General features: G+C 47.9%; 1 protein-coding gene across 3 annotated transcripts in view; it reads left to right on the top strand.

Annotated features, from left to right (window-relative positions):
* LOC120897342 (la-related protein Larp4B) overlaps positions 1 to 19,391 on the top strand; it is a 53,798-nt gene that overhangs the window by 26,483 nt on the left and 7,924 nt on the right. For all 3 annotated transcript variants that reach the window (XM_040302158.1, XM_040302160.1, XM_040302159.1), the window contains 5 exons: positions 13,126 to 13,831; positions 13,902 to 14,151; positions 14,236 to 14,376; positions 14,471 to 14,842; positions 14,931 to 18,687. In XM_040302158.1, coding sequence (XP_040158092.1) covers positions 13,126 to 13,831; positions 13,902 to 14,151; positions 14,236 to 14,376; positions 14,471 to 14,842; positions 14,931 to 18,687 — 5,226 coding nt within the window. The remainder of the gene's footprint in view (positions 1 to 13,125; positions 13,832 to 13,901; positions 14,152 to 14,235; positions 14,377 to 14,470; positions 14,843 to 14,930; positions 18,688 to 19,391) is intronic.

The raw sequence follows: 19,391 nt of genomic DNA, 5'->3' as shown, positions 1-19,391 counted from the left end.
TTTTGTTCAATGCACATCTTTTAACGATCACTCCGTCCCCCTAGGGTTGATTTTGAGTTGATTGCAATTTTTGATTGCAACTTAAGCAAATTGTTTGCTACCTGTTTTGTTCTATTTGTGTGGCAAGTTCGCGCAGCCCAGATGGTAGTTAATTGTTTGAAGTATTTTGGCAGTATTTCAACACATTCCGTAAACATTCCTTTTAAAAGTCGCCATAACAGAAGAAGTTTGTCCTCTTTTCCAATGCTTTACTTCAATATGATTTGCTTGTTTTCCTTGTTAATGGGTTTCAAAGCTGCTGGGAGGAGTGGGTTTGTCCCTCCATTTAGCACCTACTTTGCACCTTTATGACACACACACACACACAAACATTGACATGAGATGGCAATGGCATGGGAAGAACAATTAGTCGCAGCACAAGTGTGAAGGAATGGTCGCGTTTTACAACGCTTCAACATGTAACCTTTGGTTGATTTGAAACACAAAGTTATCCCACTTTTGCACCCCGGTTTCTCAGCTTGCTCTAGCCCCACTGTATGAAGTGTAAATAAGTAAAACAAGGCCTTTCATTGTTCTTTTAAGTGGATATGCGCCCGCTTGAGTGTTTGTGAACGTGATGATGTTTAAGCGTTTGAAGTTATGAACAAAACTATTTCAAAATGTCGTTTGAATGCGATGGAATTTTTAGTTACAATGTGCAACTATTTGGAAGGAACTCAATACCAATGTAAAATTGTTTATCGATTGTGCTGGAAATGGAGAAATCGATAAGAAGGGGTATTTAACTTCCATTGGAACTGTCACTTAATTAATGCGTCTGATTTGATCCGCCTTGGGCTTTTCTACATTGTAGTAATGTGTAAAACAATATAATGTACGTCTTCTAGAGGCGATAGAGACCCTAAGAGGTCCAACACCTCTTTGAACTTAAAAACAACAACATTGTAATGTGTATTATTATATGCATTATTCCGTACTAATTAGCTTAGTATAGTAGCCTAAGTTGGGTAGGTAAGCTGTATAAAGTTTTATGATCAAGTTTTGATTGCTCGATCTATTCGAGTTTTGAACTAACGTCGGCAGAGTTATGCTTCGCCGCGTGGCGCTAACGACTACACCAAACAACCTGTTCCACTGACTAGCGTTAAAACTCAACAAAAAGAACGGCTTAGTTTGTCAGATTTGATTTTCTATGGCTCAAAGGAATTAAACAAGTGCATTTAAACATTTTTAGCGTCCGAGTTGATATTACCGATCTCTACACATTATTTCTCTAATGTTTCACCTTATTAATGAAACATTTAATATTTTACAGAAAAAAGATTATTTTTACTTTTTATAAAGCTCTAGGCTCATTGTAAAGCTCATCAAACGAATAAAACTCTGCATGGATGTCCTAGAAATAGTTTGAGATCAACAGGACTCTATCTCTTATACCCTTACTACAGCCCTGCAATCTGTCTTACGTCATCGGTTTCAGCAGAGAGCACTAAAAAAGTGCTGCAATACATCAAAATTGACACAGAAAACTAATAATCTGTCACAGATAATTTCCGGCATCGCATCGCCTGCTACTGTTGCGCTCCTGCTTGCTTGCTTGCTGCTGCTGTATCCCCGTGCGGTGTGTGATATATTTCCCTCTTGGCGGGTGTGATGATCCATTTTGGTCGGTCTCTGAAAGAAGAATGCCAAAAAAACCACAAACCACCCGCCGCCTCCTCGCTGCTGACATAAATGATATGATATGAGTTACGTCAGGTATATCATCAACACCGAACAGGAGTTCATTTGTTCCCTTTTCACGACGCCCCCTCCTACCAACAGCAAGAGGAGGAGGAGGTTGTATGTTGTTCTTCCTTCTTGATTGTGGTGTTGCCGTCCCCGCCTCACGTGGCTGGTTGGCTGGTTCACTCTGGTGTCGAATGTCTTCTTCACGTTTGCACGTACGTACGGTGCGTTGCCCCCTCGTGTGGTGTGTATGTTGCCGAGGGACGAACGGCGGGGTGTGGTGCAGAAAGTGGGTGAGCGCACAAAAAAGCGGCTTGTGCCAAAAATTCTTGCGCATCACCTCGTTTGATCTTGTGTGTGCGTGGTTTTCGGTGCCATCTACACCTCCTCCTCCCAGCGCTGTGTATGTGATTGTTGCTCCGTTCGACACTTAAGACAGCATATAAAGACACCCGACATCTTGAGAGATATCTGATCAGGTGCCAATCTTGTGTGCTGCGTGCGTCTCAAACACGGGACAGGAAAGAGAGGGAGAACGCACGGTTGGTGGCAATTATTTGACAGCAGGAATCTCAGTACATCCCCCAACATCCCTCCTCATATACTATCTGCACCTTCTCCCCACAGTACATCGTGTTTGACTTGGTGGGGGTGTTATACTCTGCCCATCAAGGAAGTCAAAGCGGCAGCGGCAAGGTGTGTGGATATCACCGTACTACTGCATGATGTTACTTCGACGGAATGTCACTCGGTCTCGCTCCTCTTCGCTCACCCTTCGCGAAGCTCCGACGACACGTCACGCCCAGGGAGCTGGCGGCAAGCCCGCACGACCCGCGTGTCGCGTGACACAAAGGGCTCTGCAAAGCAATAGGAGAGGTGGCGTTGATGATGATGATGATACGCTGGGCCGGCTTTTTCTGTATGCATATATCCGTCCGTGCCGTTTTGACGGCCGTTACGGAACAATTGTTTGGCAGTTTGTCAAGAATTGGTGAGTTTATCTGCATCCGCTCCCGCGCCATCGCAAGACGTCAAGAACCTCCCGTTTGGACATTGTTGGGATAGAACAAATGATTCAATAGTTTACGAGCGAATCTTATTGACGTAAGACATGGGACAATTATTGAACCTTTTGAGTGTATTGGTGCTGATCATCCAAATATTTGCTGGTGTTATTTAAAAGGCTCCTTTCACTTTCGACGTATGGATCGTAGGTCGAGCGTAGCTTCTCTAAGATGCGGCGGCTGAGACTGGGGTGACCTTTAAGCATTTTCTGCCTGATTGTATGCCTGATGTATGTCAGGCTACGCCGCAGATGCAATGTGCATATTGTGGAGTTTTTTTTCAAACTTATTTTAATTCAATTTATCATACAAAAACAGTTTTAATTATTGTACATTTCTTCAACATCTATTTTTATATTGTAGTACAATAACATCTCTAGAGTGTACATGGGTAGTCTTTAATCCCAACAGACTGTTCATAACGCGTATTCGAAAATGAAGGACCAACATAAAGATGACACGATTTGTTGCTAACCAGGAGGTTGGAATTCCCCATTTATATCATGATGGAGATAAAAATACAATCCACAAAAAATTCACATAATACATATTTCATTTAAAACATAATGCAATAAATAAGTTCTACAATTAGGACTCTCCATAGGACTCAAATAACTGCAACAATTACACGATGTATACAGTTATTAATTAAGAAGACTGCTTCAACTGTTGTTGTGTTGAAAATGATTTAATCATTAGGATCTTCTTCTTCTTCTTCTGTTTGGCGTAACGTCCTACGCGGGGACTTGCCGGCCTATACAGGCTTTCGAGACTTAATTCATTACTACGTAGCCGGATAGTCAATCCTTGCTACGGGAGGACGGTCCATTTTGGGCTTGAACCCATGACGGGCATGTTATTGAGTCGTCCGAGTTGACGACTGCACCACGGGACCGCCCTCATCAAAGGTAGGATTACGATCAATAAAGGTACCGCGGGATTAGGATCATTAAAGGTAGATCATTAGAATCTTGGATCGAGCTTGTTGCACATATTTAAGTTTCATAAAATAAACAAAATCAGTTTTTTTGGCTACATATCTAACACGAACCCCATAGAGAATCATTAATCCTAGGAGATTTCGTCAAAACGTTGGTACGGTCGTTGAATGTACGGCCTAACATGTTCGTCATGGGTTTGGAATGAACCTCACATGGTTATCTTATAAATAAGTAAAAATAAATAAATATTGTTTTTGGACCATTGATATGGGAAATTCCAGGTATATTGCATTTTCGATCGCAAATTTTCTCTATATTTTGCTTTTGCCCTACTCTTGTGCAATGCTCTCTGCGGTTCTGATGTGGTGTGTAATAATGCCGCCCGATAATTAACAACCAACTAACCAAACTAACCGCCTTCCAATGAAACGATACACCCTTTCGATTGCACAAGCGCGAGCGACCAACTTCCAACCCCGAAGCCGAATGTCAACCAAAACGGCGGGGTGGTGAGATACAGTGATGCAGACGAAGAGCTGCCTTTCCTCTTCTCGTTTTTTTTTTGGGATGATGAAAACGGATCAAATTCACACGAGGTGCATCTCACGCCGCCGTCCCACCTTCCCAAAGGCATAGCGCAGCGGAGCCTCACAGCGTGAGAGAGCCTCCCGGGGGGGTTTGGATGATGATCTCGGTGTTTGGTTCATGCAGCGGACGGATTACCGACCACCTTTGAGGAAGGGGATGACCTTAGAGCGACAACGGCTCTGTGTGTTGTTGGGGGCTAGTTTGGTTGCTGCACATTGAATTTGGGGCATTGGGGAGCTGCATAGGAGCTGTGAAGGTTTTACGCGAGAGAGTTAGTGGTCCCTGCGGTGGTTTGTCTTCTTACTAGCTCGTACTGCCCCCGATATCTTTCGTGCAAGCATTTGAACCAATAAACTAAAGAAGAACTGGTTTTTTTTTGTGGCAGCTGCAGCAGCACCGTGTTGCCTTCGAAAGCAGCCATTTGTGCAGTTGGGGGGAGAGACAGCCAAAGACACGGCCCGGAGCAAATAAAAAGCGTGATAAAAAGCGAAACTTTACCAGCATCATCACTTTTAGTGATGTTTGCGATCTTCTTGGAAACAACCGTGCTGGTATCGAAAGCCTTCTCCAAAAGGTTACTCTTACAAACCTCCAAAATGGGCGCCAGCACGCTTCTCCCAATAGACACGCTTCTCCACATCGCGAGCATAATTTTTTGCCGACTGAAAATCGATCGTGGTGAATCTTCGGCACCGAGAGCGAGCAGACATACGATATATGATCGCGACCCAAGCGGGGCGCATCAGGCTTTTCCATTTGTGCCTCTTTTCTGTACTCGTTCCCGCAAACAGGTTTGTTTTAATAGACGGTGTTTTCTGTGTGTGTATGTTTGCTTCCAAATGATCTTTTGTAGTTAAATGCCAAATTCAAATTCCGCGTGTGACTTGAATCATTAGAAGGTAAAAAGATCTCCTCTTCTTCTGCACAAACTCGGCATGGGTCTTGCCGTTTGGCCTTACGAATTTCTTCGATTTTTCACCATCATCGGCTGATAAACAAGCGGGGGATTTGATGATGAGCGTTCGCCAGTGGCCGGCGCCCCCCACTTCCCGCCAAGCATGTGGTCTTATTTGGAGAGAGAAAGACGTTTGATGGTTGGGAAGTGCAAAGAGCTGCCAGAAGAAAGAAGGTCATAGTGTGCGAATATTATGCGCGAAACCTGTTCATGTTGTTTCACCTCCAAACTACGGTGGCAGGAGGTCTCGTGGGGTTTTGTTATATTTGAAGCCTCCAAACCCCCAGGGGGTGGCCAGACCCAGGTTCGCAAAATGAGTGGTAAAAATTAGAGTCTAAATTTAGCGGCACGCCAAAGGTCTCTTTCATCGAAGGAGGGCTTTTTTGTAGTAAAAGGGGAGTGGAGTGGTGGACCCAGTTTGGGCGATAAGGTCTATGGTTAATTTTAAACTGTTCAAGATCGTTAGGCCTTCGCTGGAGGACTCGCTGCTGGACGCGCTGCTAGACTCACTCTTTTCAGTGATTTGAATCTCTTTTTTCCTGTGGTCTGAGGAATTAGAAGCGTTAACTCACTGTTTAACGATTCAACTCACCCGCTCTCAGTGTCGACCTAGCGACTGTGATTCATTCTTTTGGGATTCAACTCACTAACTCTCTGGAACGAATAAAAATGTCCTCTTTTGGTACTCTATTCCCTCCTTCAGTGTGAACAAAAACCTAAAAGTCTTAAGAACAGTGTCATATGCTCATCAAGTAGTGAAAAGATTGATATAAAACCGTCGTATTGAGACGAATCCTGGCATTGAATAGTAGGATTCAACTCACTCACTTTCTCTTACTCTGTGCGCATATATCTAATTGCAACGGACAACAACTCTTAACAAGATTATTCGTGAATCACTAGAGTAGGTTTCATTTATTTATTTATAAGGCTTGAAGTTCTTGATCAAAACTTTCCCTGTGCCTAAGCAGTGATCCTACCGTTGAGCAAATATCCTACTCCCCAGGGTAAGCGAATACAACAGAAATGCCAACTTTGGAACAAACTAAGGATCTTTTTGGTTCTATATATAGGCTTGCAAAATGGATACATTGGAAAAAGCTCAATTTAACCGTAAAAACATCATTTCGACGGAAGGCATTCCATTGAACTAATTGAAATTACGTTGTACCGTACATCGTTCCTCATCAAGGCCTTCTTTAACATGCCATAATTCCTGGAATTCCTTTTATTTTTGTAAAAGTGATTCTTATTCAGTGACCCTAACGCTGATCACATTGTCGGCCCCGTATGAAATTATGAAAATGCGTTTATTCGGTTCCAAATGACTGAGCCAGCGTTGATGGACGAGCTAGACAAAATTCCCTCCTGGGATTCTTTTGTAGCTTTTCCTCCGAAGCCAAGCGTTGTAACTACGTGCGTGCGATAAATGCACGCATAACTGCCATATTTAATGATCAATCTTTGTAAATTTTCTATCGATTAGAGAGGGCCATCCACAGGGGAAATATATATTGAATGTGACCGATGGGAGGATTGGCATTGAGACATTGACACGAGGCAACATATGTTCGGAGAAGCGCAGCAAAAAAAAAAAGCCAATGACCATCGTCCGTCTAACGCGCGGGCGCACATTGCGTGTCTGTCCAGCGGACATTAGAAAAAGACCCTGTCGTAGGGGTCCCCCCATTAGCACACGGTTCGGGGTTTCTCTGATTGCTTCACCCTCACCGACGGGTTGGTCTTGCTGCTGGTGGTGGAGTTAAAAGAGGAGGAAACGAAAGGCGTACAAGAAGATCAATGTTGCTGTACATCACAAATCCGGCAAAAGTACACACCGAGTAACTACCGTTAAAATGATACGACTGACTACTAATGGGTGTGTGTGCGCGCGCCTGTTGAGTGTGTGTTCTGGTGGGGGTTAGGGAAAAGCGGAACAAAACTCGCGGGGTAATATGATGTGAGAGTGCCGCCAGTGTAAAGGCCAATGGCCACACCGCCACCCCCCCACATTCCCAAATGGCCACCTTTGGTACGCTCTCGCTCTCTCCTCCCTGTTCTCCGAGCGAATTTGAAAGTGGAGCAGGCACAGTTATGTTGTTTCCATCATTATCGGCTTATTCGGAAATATGATGGCGTTGTTGTTGTTGTTGTTGTTATACCTTATTTTCTGCTTGCTTCTCCTAGTCTATATCGCGCCGTGTGTGCCCACATTAATCGTTCGGCGATGATGATGATACAATGTTGCAATCGTGTTTGGTGTGGTGGCATTGGGAAAATTAACTAGGAAAAACAACATTAGATCGATAGTGTGAGAGGGACATGACAGGGAAAAGAGAGGTAGGCCTATATCACCAGGCTAAAAATGAGATTTCGAACTCTCTGACTGGTTTTTCGTTGTTGTTGTTTATGAAACAGGATGTGTTATAGACACCTTGGCCGAAAAAGAAACCAAATCCAAAAGCAGCTCCAGCAGCAGGTGGCGCAGGTTCGATTTTGTTTGCAATTTCTGAATGTTATCTTCTCTTGCAATTACTCTTTATCCAACGACAACAATAGTGTTGGGTGAATATGATTCAGAATCATGAATCTGAATGAATCTTTGGAATGATTCAATGAATCTGAATCTCGGATTTAAAGATTCATGAATCTCAAATATTGATGAATCTTTAAAGATTCATGAATATCGAAAGACTCATTAAACTCTCGAAAGATTCGTGAATCTCGAAAGAATCTCGATTCGCAAAAGATTAACGAATCTCTAGGAATTCATGAATCTCTAAAAAATCATAAAGCTTCTTCTTCTTGGCGTAACAACCAGCTTGTACAGGCTATCGAGACTTCTTGGCAAGTACCACGCAGCCGGATAGTTTGTTTTGCTACGGGGATACGGTTCATGCGTGGCTTGAACCCGCAACGGGCATGTTTTAGCTGGGATTGAGCTAATTCAATATTTTGGAAATCATACATCTCGAAAGATTCATGAATCCCTAGTGTTATATGAATGTTAATGGACTTATGAAGCTTATAGATTCATGAAGCCTACGAGATTCAAGAATATTTAGAGATTCATGACTTTTAGATGATTAGTTAATCTTTGAAGATTTGTTGTTGTTTGGTTTGCTTATAGAGACTTTGAGCATTTGAGCTTCATTAGTCTATAGATTCGCGAATCTTGAATCTTTAAAGATTCAACTCAACATTCAAATCACTCATCAATGAGGATTCATATGCAGGAATCGCAACGAAAAATTCATAAAACCCAACACTAGACGGCAATATTAATTATAGAAAATGTTGTTTATTAGTTTGCTTTGGACAATATGCTAGCAAATTCATGTTCGTTCATGGATGTTCACAATTTTTGTTATAATTTGAGCGCATCTTTGTGACTTTTCTTACGTTTTTTTTTTTTCAATTTCCAAATTCGATACTTTTGCCTCCAAAAACGTCAACACACTGTGTTCTACAAAACTGATAGGCTTGGAGAATACCTTTTTGGCAGTTGTTGTTTTGATTTTCCCTTCCATGATCATTTATTCCATGATATATTTATTTGGAAATTCAGCATGTTTTAGTATAAATATTTATCAACTGGTTTGATTACATTTTGCATCTTCATTTTTAGGCTTGTAGAGTTTTTTTTTTACAATTTTTACATATGCTTTACTTGCATTACATTTTAAAATCTCATTTATGTCTATTTTTAAATTTTAATAACCACTTTCGCGTGTCAGTTTGGTGTGTTCGTTTGTGTGATGACATAACGGCCAGCTGCCATAAGTCTAGTCCATATCCATAAATCTAATAGGAAACATTAAACTTTTTGCTGTATAATTTGTTAGCATTTCGTCATGGTCTTGGACATGCACTTCTTGAAAACAATATTGAAGCTTAGATATTGAAGTTGAAAGACAAGATGTTGAAGAACATAGCGTTATTTTACAAAGATGGATAGTAGAAATATATTCCCCGATATTCAAAAATCTCTCCAGTGATCGTCTTCAAGCTAGCACACTCTATTACATTTCTATTTCATTACAATATCTTCAAATATTATTACACCTTCCCTTTTGCCCCTCTGAGACCACACTTCCCATTGTGATATAGAGCGGCTGGGGGAACTTGGTCGGGTTTGAACTTTCGATCGCGCGCGCATCGTCGTCTAGCACACTGATTAAGGGCATAAACTCGACCGACAACAACAACTGAGGTGCGCTTGATTTCGTCGCCGCGTCTGTCCCGAGCTAGCGGCGACTGTCTAACTGATACCCTCCCAACGGTACCTTTCCTCTCCCTTTCCACCCTGTTGTGTCTATACTTAGATTATGTCATCGGCTACTTGCCCTCTGCCGGTCAATTCTCGCTCGGCGCAACGGTGTGAGCGCTTGCGTGTGCCGCCGGGGCTGCCCCAGGGTTGCCTTTCGCCGTTGTCCACCTTCTACACCTTTGTGGAAGCAGGAGGATGCGCAGGGTTGGTGGGTTGGTGTTACTGTGCAACAGAAAGTCAGCACATATCCACCCCCTACTACAACTACTACTGCCACGACACACACACACCATAGAACAAACGGAAAGGTCTTTCTTTGCCCGGCATGGTTTGCGCGAGCGCTTCAACCGATTGGCGAACGAAAATAACCTACGAACTCTCTCTCTCTCTCCCTCTTTCTCTCTTTTTCGCCTTTTCCTGGCTCTGGCTGGCGGACTGGCTACACCTCTTGACAACCCCATTTTGTCATATTCCGGCACATGGTGTGTCCACACGCGGCAGCAGCACTGCGTCTGTCTATTTCGGGTTCGGTCTACGACGCTGCGCTCCCAAACAGCACGTCCTCCTGGGCAACACCATCTCTCCATCTTACCAAACGGCTTGCGTGTCACCAACACCCTGCTTTCGTCTTCCCAGCTGTGTGCGCCGCTTGGTGATGACAGATGGGGGTTAGAACTGACTTGACCGACTGAGTCTAACTTTCGCACCGATCCCGAGAGAGTCGTTGCTCTGTGCCGAGACTGTAGCATGAACGAACTCATCTTAGCTCTAGCTCCCGTTCTCAACACGCCCGGCCCCGGTACCATCGAGACACGATTGTCGAGACTCTCTTCCCACAGCATATGAGGGAACGGCGGCACCCGACAGTCAGATTTGGATCATTCGATGTGTGTCTGTGGCCGTTGTTCCATTGCCCGCGCCCACACCGCGTCCCATCACGGAAATTCAGCAGATTGTTGGCGTATACAGTGTGAGAGAGCAAGGGAAAGGGTTTCTCAGGGAAGTTGCGCAAACTCGTCTCGGCCGTCGACTGACCTCCAGTAGTGTAGACCAGGGGCTATTTTCTTACCGGCCATATGCTTGGTGCTGGGAAGAGCAATAATGCTTCAGTGAAAGATGGCATTTAAAGGCCAAAAGAACACATTCTCTTCGGGTTGTTGTTGAGAATGCTGTAGCCTCATCTGTTGGGAAAGTTATTTCACATTTTAAAACTGGAGATGAAAATGAAACTGAAATTAAATCGTGAAAACTAACTAGCGATACTACTTCAGAACCTTCCATTCGAGACTGATAAACCTCTCCAATACAACAGTTCCCCTCTATTGGTTTGGGTTTGTTCCTTTTTTTTTGTCCACCAAATGACTCGGTGCTCGGTTTGGTGTGTGTTCCGCCTTAGCAGAGACGAGACAAGGTAGAATGCATTCTAATTTGGCACCCCAAAACTCATCCACATCGTTCAAAAAAACGGTGTCTCCCTTTCCGTTCGACCAACGAAGCGTGTGTGCTTCCAATGAATTATTTATGAAGTTCTTCCGTGTGCGGTTGGTGCACCTTCTTGTTTTGCTTGACGACACACACACGCACACACACACAGGTCCAAGGTAAAGTCCGAATGTATTGGGAAACGGGGAGTCTTCGTTTGCTTCGCCGGTGCTCTGTTACACCCCCCCCCCCCCCTCACAGCACAAGAGTTAAGAAGTTTTCCGTTCCGAAATCGTTCTTTTAGCCGCAGCCAAAGAAAAGTCTATCTTGTGGCAGAGTGTGTTTGGTTGGGATATGTGGAATTGGACTCAATGGCTTGTCCGGTGTTTTCGTGATGCAATTAAGACTTACGAGTCGACAAAAAACTATTGGGGCGTTACGACAAGAAGAAGAATTAACTGGGGAAGTATAGGAATAAAATTGCTGACAAAGATTCGTTATGCATCATGTTGGTTTTAAGGTTTTACTTATTTCAAACTTGTGGTTGTGGCTTTCATTTGTAGAGTAAAATTGACGAGATGAAGAAGAAATTGACATCTTTCTAGCAAGCTCTGTATGTTATAGGGTTTTGAATCATATAAGGGAATAGTTCAATCACTTAAGGAGAATGTTGCAAGCAAGCTGGTGGAATAGTAATGGAAAAATGAAGTTTTTGTCGGAATCGATTCCGGCTAGCTTCGCATTTTTCTGGAAACGATTCTGGATAGTAGGTCCGGAATCAGTTTCCGGAATCGAATCCGGAATCGGAATCGACTCCGGAATAGATCCATTATCATGGAGATTTTCGGACTGATTTCGCTCCGGAGTCAACTCTGGAATCGACACCGGAATCGGCTCCGGAATCGGCTTCGGAATCGGCTCTGGAATCGACACCAGAATCGGCTCCGGAATCGGCTCCGGAATCGGCTCCGGAACCGACTCCGGAATCTACTCCGTAATCAGTAATTGATTCCGAACACGGAATCGGAATCGGGTAGGTTCGATTCCGAGCTCCTACCACTACTGTGGAAGTTTGCATTCATATAGGGGAGTGTTGCAATCGACTAGGGGAATTTTGCAAGTATACTGTGGAGCTGTCATCAGACTATGGATGCCGCTGTAAATACCCCACAATATTTTCGTTAATTTTTCTAACTTATCATGTTCACTAACTTATCATGCGTATGGCTACGCAGCAGGATATATTTAGTAGTCATTTGTAGAGCTGAATGCAACACGACAACAAATCCAAATGATGTTTTTAAGAAAACATCATCGGTATCAATTCGATGCTTTTTACACCGGCACCCACAGTCTGACGACAGCTCCACAGTAATCTTGCAAAATTCCCTAAATCGATTGCAACACTCCCCTATATGATTACAAACTTTCACAGCTTGCTTGCAACATTCCCCTAAGTGATTGAACTGTTCCCTTATATGATTCAAAACCCTATAACTTTTTTGTTTTAATACCATCTTGACAATTTTAAATGATATGTGATAGAGAAGAACTTATATGCATTCCATCACCTCACAGAATGGAGGAATCTATTATTAGCCTTGTGCTAAATTTGTAACCGCATTGGGGAACTCCTTCCTTTTTTACTGCATTTTATGATGCATTAGTCGGCTTGGAGCACGTTGAACGTATAGTTAAATTTAAAGTGTGGAGTAGTAGAACATTACTATTATTTCTTGTTTTAAGAATTTCGACATGGAAGTATCGACTTTCGGTGTTAAATGTTTTCAAAGCACTCGAATGAATTTTTTGCTGTAGCAAATAGCTAAAGTCTCTTTTAAACGGTTTGAAATTGAAAACGAGAATCAATTACAGTGAGGAAATTAAAGGAACATTCAATGAAAAGCCATTCGTACACCTCGGATATGTACACCTCGTTCAATGTACGGTTATCGTTTTTAGATTGCGAAGTGTAAAGATGAACGAAAGATAGAGGTTTTTATTGGGGTTTAATCTTCCTCTCTATTGCCTCCCTCCCCCACTCTGTGATAGATGTAATCGATAGTAACCAACTTTACTCAAAACATGGTTTCCCTTTTCTACGATTTCTAATCAATTTTCCTTGCTCTTTTCATGTCTCCCTTTAAAAAAAAACAGGCTACGTGCTGATGAATGGTGTCGACAACACAACAGGCTTACTGTCCACAAACGCTTCGAGCGCGGTATACTCTGCCCCCGGCGTGGGAGCGGTCTCGGTCGCCACAGTCATCACACCGACAGCAGCAGCGGCAAGCACAATCATAACCAGCGGAATGTCCAGCATGACGATCGTAGCACAGCAGCAGCAGCAGCCCGCACCACCAGCCGCCCCGCAAGCGGTGGACTACAGTGCCCTGAACGGAACCGCTGCTGCGAACGAAGCATCGACGGCTGCTTCCAACGCCGCCGCCACACAGGAGTACTACACGGAAGGCGGCACCTCGCCTGCTACGGCGGCGCCCGTTACCAACGCTGCAATAATAGCCACGGCCAACACTAGTAATAATAATTACAGCACTCCTGCCCTCGTCAGTAGCCATCCGCCGAGCAGCAGCAGCAGCAGCAACAATAATGGCGTCAGCAGCAGCAGCATCATCAACGACGGTGCGACAGTCGTCACGGCCGCCACCGACGTCGGAAAGGTGATGCTGATGGACGGCGGGATGGTGGGGCCGCCAGTAGCGAACAGTGGCGGCGGTAACATCGTCGTTTCCAGTGATAACAACAATCCTACTAGTAGCAGTAGTAGTACCGAACACAACGGGATGCCTTTAGAGCAGCTGAAGCAGCTGCTACAAACACAGCTTGATTACTATTTTTCGCGGTAAGTGTGTCTTAAAATCCCGTAAAATCCCTCCAATTAATCGAACCCCACCCTGTCATTCTTTTTGCAGAGAAAACCTTGCGAACGACACATATCTCCTGACACAAATGGACAACGATCAGTACGTGCCAATCTGGACAATTGCGAACTTCAATCAGGTGAAGAAGCTTACCAAGGACATCAAGCTGATAACGGAGGTGCTGCGTGAGTCCCCGAACGTGCAGGTGGACGAGGACGGCCTAAAGGTGCGCCCGAACCACAAGCGGTGCATCGTGATATTGCGTGAAATATCGGACAACACGCCGGTCGAGGACGTTAAGGTACTGGAAAGCAGCCATTGCAGCAATGGAGGGGACCATATTTAACGTACGCTTCTTTTGCATGTTGTGTTTCCGTTTATTTAGAATATTTTCCAAGGCGAAAACTGTCCGCGCTTCATTTCCTGCGAATTTGCCCACAACAACTCGTGGTACATTACGTTCGAGTCGGACGAAGACGCCCAGCGAGCGTTCCGGTATTTGCGCGAGGAGGTGAAAGAATTCCAGGTGCGTACATCGTTTGCTGCTCCGCTGCTTTGCTTCGGGTGTTCACATTTTTGGCAAATAATAACAATTTTGTTGTTGCTTTGTCTGCTTCCAGGGTAAACCAATCATGGCGCGAATAAAGGCCAAACCAATGAACCGGCTACCGATCACACCGGTGGGCGGTGTGCCGATGAAAAATGGACTGAACGGTTTCCGGACGACGCCGCCGCCGGGTTCGGCCGTCGCGGCGGGCACTGCTGTCGGTGGTGTCATACCGCCGTCGGCCGCTTCGGCCGCAGCCGCCGCGGCAGCAGCGGCAGCCGCGGCCGCCGCTGCAGTGGGCGGCGTAACGACCGCTGCGTACGACCCGGTACAGACGGCGCCCCTGAATGCGGCCACCATTGCGACCTACCCGAATGGGCAGCGGTACATACTGCAGCACAATGCACCGTTGCCGCAGGGCTACAACACGGCCGTGCACATGTTTGTGAGTGTGGGAGCGACTTTTTTGTTGTTGTAGTGCTTTTATTTTTGGTGACGATTGGATTTAATAACACTTGCTCCTCTCCTTTCAGCCATTCCAGCAGCAGCCACTGTACGGCGGCTTCGTGCCATCGTGGCAGCCAGCTCAGGGCAACTATTTCGAGATGAGCCCGTACCTAACGAATGGCATGCAGCCGGTGACGGTCTATCCGGCCAGCGGTGGTGCTGGTGGAACGGCGACAGGTGCTGGCGGCGGCGGCGGTGGTGGTGCGGCTGGCGGTGGCAAACAGCAGAACGGCCGGTACGGTGGAGTGCCGGGCGGTGGCGGTGGCCACCGGCAGAATCCTCGCAACAAACGCCAATCGCAGCAGCAGCAGCAGCAGCACGGAGGAGCAAGTAACGATGGTCAGTCGGTTACAACGAACAGCGGTGTCGCCGGTTCAACCGGTATGCATCGGCAGCAGCAGCAGTCGTCGGGCGGCGGCTACCAGGCGCAAAGCGCAGGTAGTGCCGGCGGTGGCGCTGCCACTGGGGCCGCCGGTGTCCAGTCGCAGGTCGCCAGCACGTACCAGGCAAGCGCGGCGGGCGGCGGCGGTGGCAAAAGTGCCGGCCTGCTCGGTGGCAAACCTTCCACGGCCGCCGGCACGACGGCAACAGGTGCGACCGGTATGGTGTACCTTCCCCAGTACACCCACTACCTGGCAGCCGCACCACTGCAACATCAGCAGCAGCAGCAGCAGCAACTTTACAGTGGCCAACAGCAGCAGCAAACGGACGGCGGAGCGATGGAGCTCGTCGTGCGGACGGATCTGCAGCGGCAGGGCATGCAGCAGCAGCAGCAGCACGTGTACGAGGACGAAACCGGTGCCAACACGGTGCTGGTAGTGCCCGCCTACACGACGGCCGGCGGCGGACGCAAAAACTCCAGCACAAACGCGTCGAGCGCGACGATCATGTCGCTGGACGCCACCCAGCAGCCGTGGGTGCCGAACCAGCCGCGGCGGAACCCGCGCCGACGGAAGGACGAGATGATGATGCCGATGGACGGCGGTGTTGGTGGGGCCGCGGCCGGCGGCAGCATGTACGGCAGCAGCATGCGGCACGGTACGATCTACAGCGGCAGTAGCAGTAACACTAACAACGGTAGCAGCAGCAGCAGCAGCAACAACGGTGCAGCCAGTGTGAATAATACCAGTAGCAATAAGGTTATCATGCATACAACTAGTCTCAACCAATTGGCGCCTTCCACCGGTGGAGGAGGAGGGGGAGGAGGTAGCGGGGGCGGTAAATACCAGGGCCGCGGGGACCGTGGGCGCGGTGGTGATAATAATGGATACGCCGGCGGTCTCATCGCGTCGGAGCATCACGGTGGCGGTGGATACCACTCGCAACAAGGGCACCATCGGAATGCGGCAGCAGCACCGTCTGGCGGTGGTTTGCTCGATTCCAGTTCTTCCTTTCAGCAGCACGGTGCAGCAGGCGGTGGCCACAATAAGCAGCAGCAGCTGCAGGATATGATGCACCACACCCAGCAGCAGCAGCAGCAGCAGTACCATTCGCATCCAATGAGTCAGCAACCTCACCTAGGCCATCATCAGCAATCGCAGCAGCAGCACCACCATTCGTCCTCCTCCTCGGGTGCGAACATTCACCAAACGCAGCAACACAGCAACACCAGTACCAATCCTCACGGCCATCATAATCAGCAGGGAGCGGCGGGTCAGCAGTCCCAGCCGCACCAGCAGCAACACCATGTGTTGCAGCAGTCCTCCCATCAGCTGCACACGGCGCAGCAACAATCGCAGGGCTCGGGATCGCACCATCATCATCATAGCCAGCAGCAGCAGCAGCAGCAGCATCACCACTACCACCAGCAGCAGCACCATCAGCAAGCGATCGTCGCCACAGGTGGATCGTCGAACGCTGGCGGCGGTGGTGCTAGTAGCGCAGCCAGCAACGGGGGCGGCAGTACGGCCGCCAGCTCCAACAGTGCCACCACCACCAACAGCAACAACAGCTCCAGCACCACCACCAGCAGCAGCAACAGTACCAGTGTTCAGTTCGATCTCGAACCAGCGGCATTTCCGCCCCTTCCGGGCCACGAGGGACGCAGCCTCATCACGGCAGGGACCGGCGGGACGGCCGGTGGTTCCGCCAGTGGAAACGCCAGTGCGGGCCGCTCCGGCTCGAAAGGGGGTAATGCTTCCACCGCCGCCGCCGCCACCTACGGCCAAGCAGCGCAGCAGCATCTTCCGGGCGGTGCTGTAGGCAATGCTTCCGGAACCAGTGCCAGCAGCTCCACGTCTTCAACCACCGCCCATCGGAGCGATGCGTCGGATGGAGGAGGCGGAGGACTCGCGTCCAGCAGTGCCGCGGCAGCCGGTGGTGCGTCCTCCGGTCTGCTATCGGGTCCGGCCGCCGCCGCCGCCGCACCACCGCCCGTCGTTTCGGCCTGGGGCGAAAACCATCGGCTGGCGGACGTCGTCAAGGGTACGGCCAAGGGCGTACGGGCACCGGGTGCGGCGACGGTGGCGGCCATCGTGGCCGGCACGGCGACGGTGCCGGTCGTTTCCGCCAACAGCAGCAGCAGCAACGAGCTTAGCCTGGGCGGCAAGAGCGCGACGGAGCCGAAAGCGGCCACCAACGAATCCGGTCCAACGAACAGCAATGGCGCTTCCGGTGCATCGGGAACCAGTAACCAGCAGCAGCAGCAGAATAATCATCTACCTGTGATAAAAGGCAGCACAAATGCCGCAACGAGTGGTGGCAGTCAAACTGCGTCCACGCTTTCCTCCTCCTCCTTCCACTCCTCCGCCTCGACCGGTACGACGCATTCGTCGGTCGCTGCCGCCAACAGCGCTGCTCCGGTATCGACCGGCACCAGTACGGCCGATAAATCTACCAAGACTGACGTATCGTTGTTGCAAATGGCGGCGCCCTCTGCCACCGCTACGCCGACGACCACCACCTCCCGGGCCACCTCCACCGCGACGCTCGAGAGTGCGGCGTCGGTAGTGAAGGGCGAGGCGGCCGCCTCCGCTCCTCCACCCACGACGGCCAACGCGGCAACGATGACCTCGACTGATTTCACTACCAAATCTTCTTCCTCCGGTACTGCCGCCGCCGCCGCCGCCACCCCATCCGTCACTTCTGCTGGTGGTAGTGGTGCGGCGAAAAAGCCGTCGACATCGACCAACGCCGCCACAAACACTACCGCCACCTCCACCAGCCACGCTAACACTTCCTCTGCCGGTAGCAGTAAATCGTCCACCTCGGCGGCAGCACCACCGCCCCCACCGCCAACCTTCTCGCTGCAGAACCATCCACCGTTGGTTCCGCACGACAGTACTGCGGCGACGGCCACCGTGCCCGCCGCCACCCCTCAGGTACGGCTGAGCTACGCCCAGGTAGCGCAGCATCTGGCCGAACAAAGCAAGGACAGCAAGGAGCAGGCGTCGTCGCTTCCGTCCCACAATCATCATCACGGTAGCGATAAGCTGACCGGCTCTGCCATGGGTATCACTACCACCACCGCCGCCAGCAGCTCCTCCGCTTCGTCGGGCGGTGGTGGTGGTGTGGTGGAGAAAGAGAACAGTAATGCATTAGCAGCATCGTCGGAGAGTAACGGCTCGACGGCTGCAGCAGCTTCAACTGCCACCACCGGAGCTACCGTCGCGCACGGTACTGCCGGTGGTAGCGCTGCCGCAGGGAACGGCAACAACAACAACAACACCGGTGGATTCATTGGCGTTAGCAGCAAGCGGAAAGATTCGGGCTCCGGTGGCAGGAGCTCAGCTGGTGGCACCACAGCGCACCACCACCACGGTGATGGTTTCCGAGAACAACGAGGTATGTAGATGTGAAAAAAAGTGCAATATAGGGATCATCCATAAATTACGAAACAACACAAATGAAAATACAAAGACACTCTAAAAGCAATCCCTTCCCATACACTAAGCAAATATTTAGCGTACCTCACTCATTCATTCTTTATCCATTTCTGTCATACTTAATAATCTTTTCTTTTAATTTATAAATGTTTCTTTCTTTTTCAAATAAAATTGCATATTTTGACACACCCCATGATTTCCAGGTTTTACAGGAGTTCTCATAGTTGTGGGACACTACATTGACTCTTTCTTATAGGAAAATAAATTTAGGGCATGGGAATTGGACTATAGCACCCCAGCTGATTTGTCCAACTGGACTATTAGGTTGGACAAATCAAATAGAAATTTCCAATAATCCTGTCTAAAAAGGATGTAATATAGTCCAATTCCCATTACATAAAGTTCTCTTTCAATAAGATAGAGCAAAATATCCCACAACTATGAGCACCCCTGGAAGTCCTGTAAAGAGTAACGCTGGAAGGCATCCTGCAGTTGTTTCGTAACTTATAGATGCCCCCTTGTGTATGTTACGTAAACTATGGATAAATTTAAAATAACTCAATACACCGAAATGCCGATTTTTTCAAAGTCCTACGTGTTTTTTTTATACTATTCTTAACAACAACATTTAGCATAAATTTTGTGTAGCTTTGGAGCACTGAA

Source organism: Anopheles arabiensis, chromosome 2 (genome assembly GCF_016920715.1).
Source record: "Anopheles arabiensis isolate DONGOLA chromosome 2, AaraD3, whole genome shotgun sequence".
Taxonomy (NCBI): Eukaryota; Metazoa; Arthropoda; class Insecta; order Diptera; family Culicidae; genus Anopheles; species Anopheles arabiensis.
This window is presented reverse-complemented; position numbering and strand designations above follow the sequence as displayed.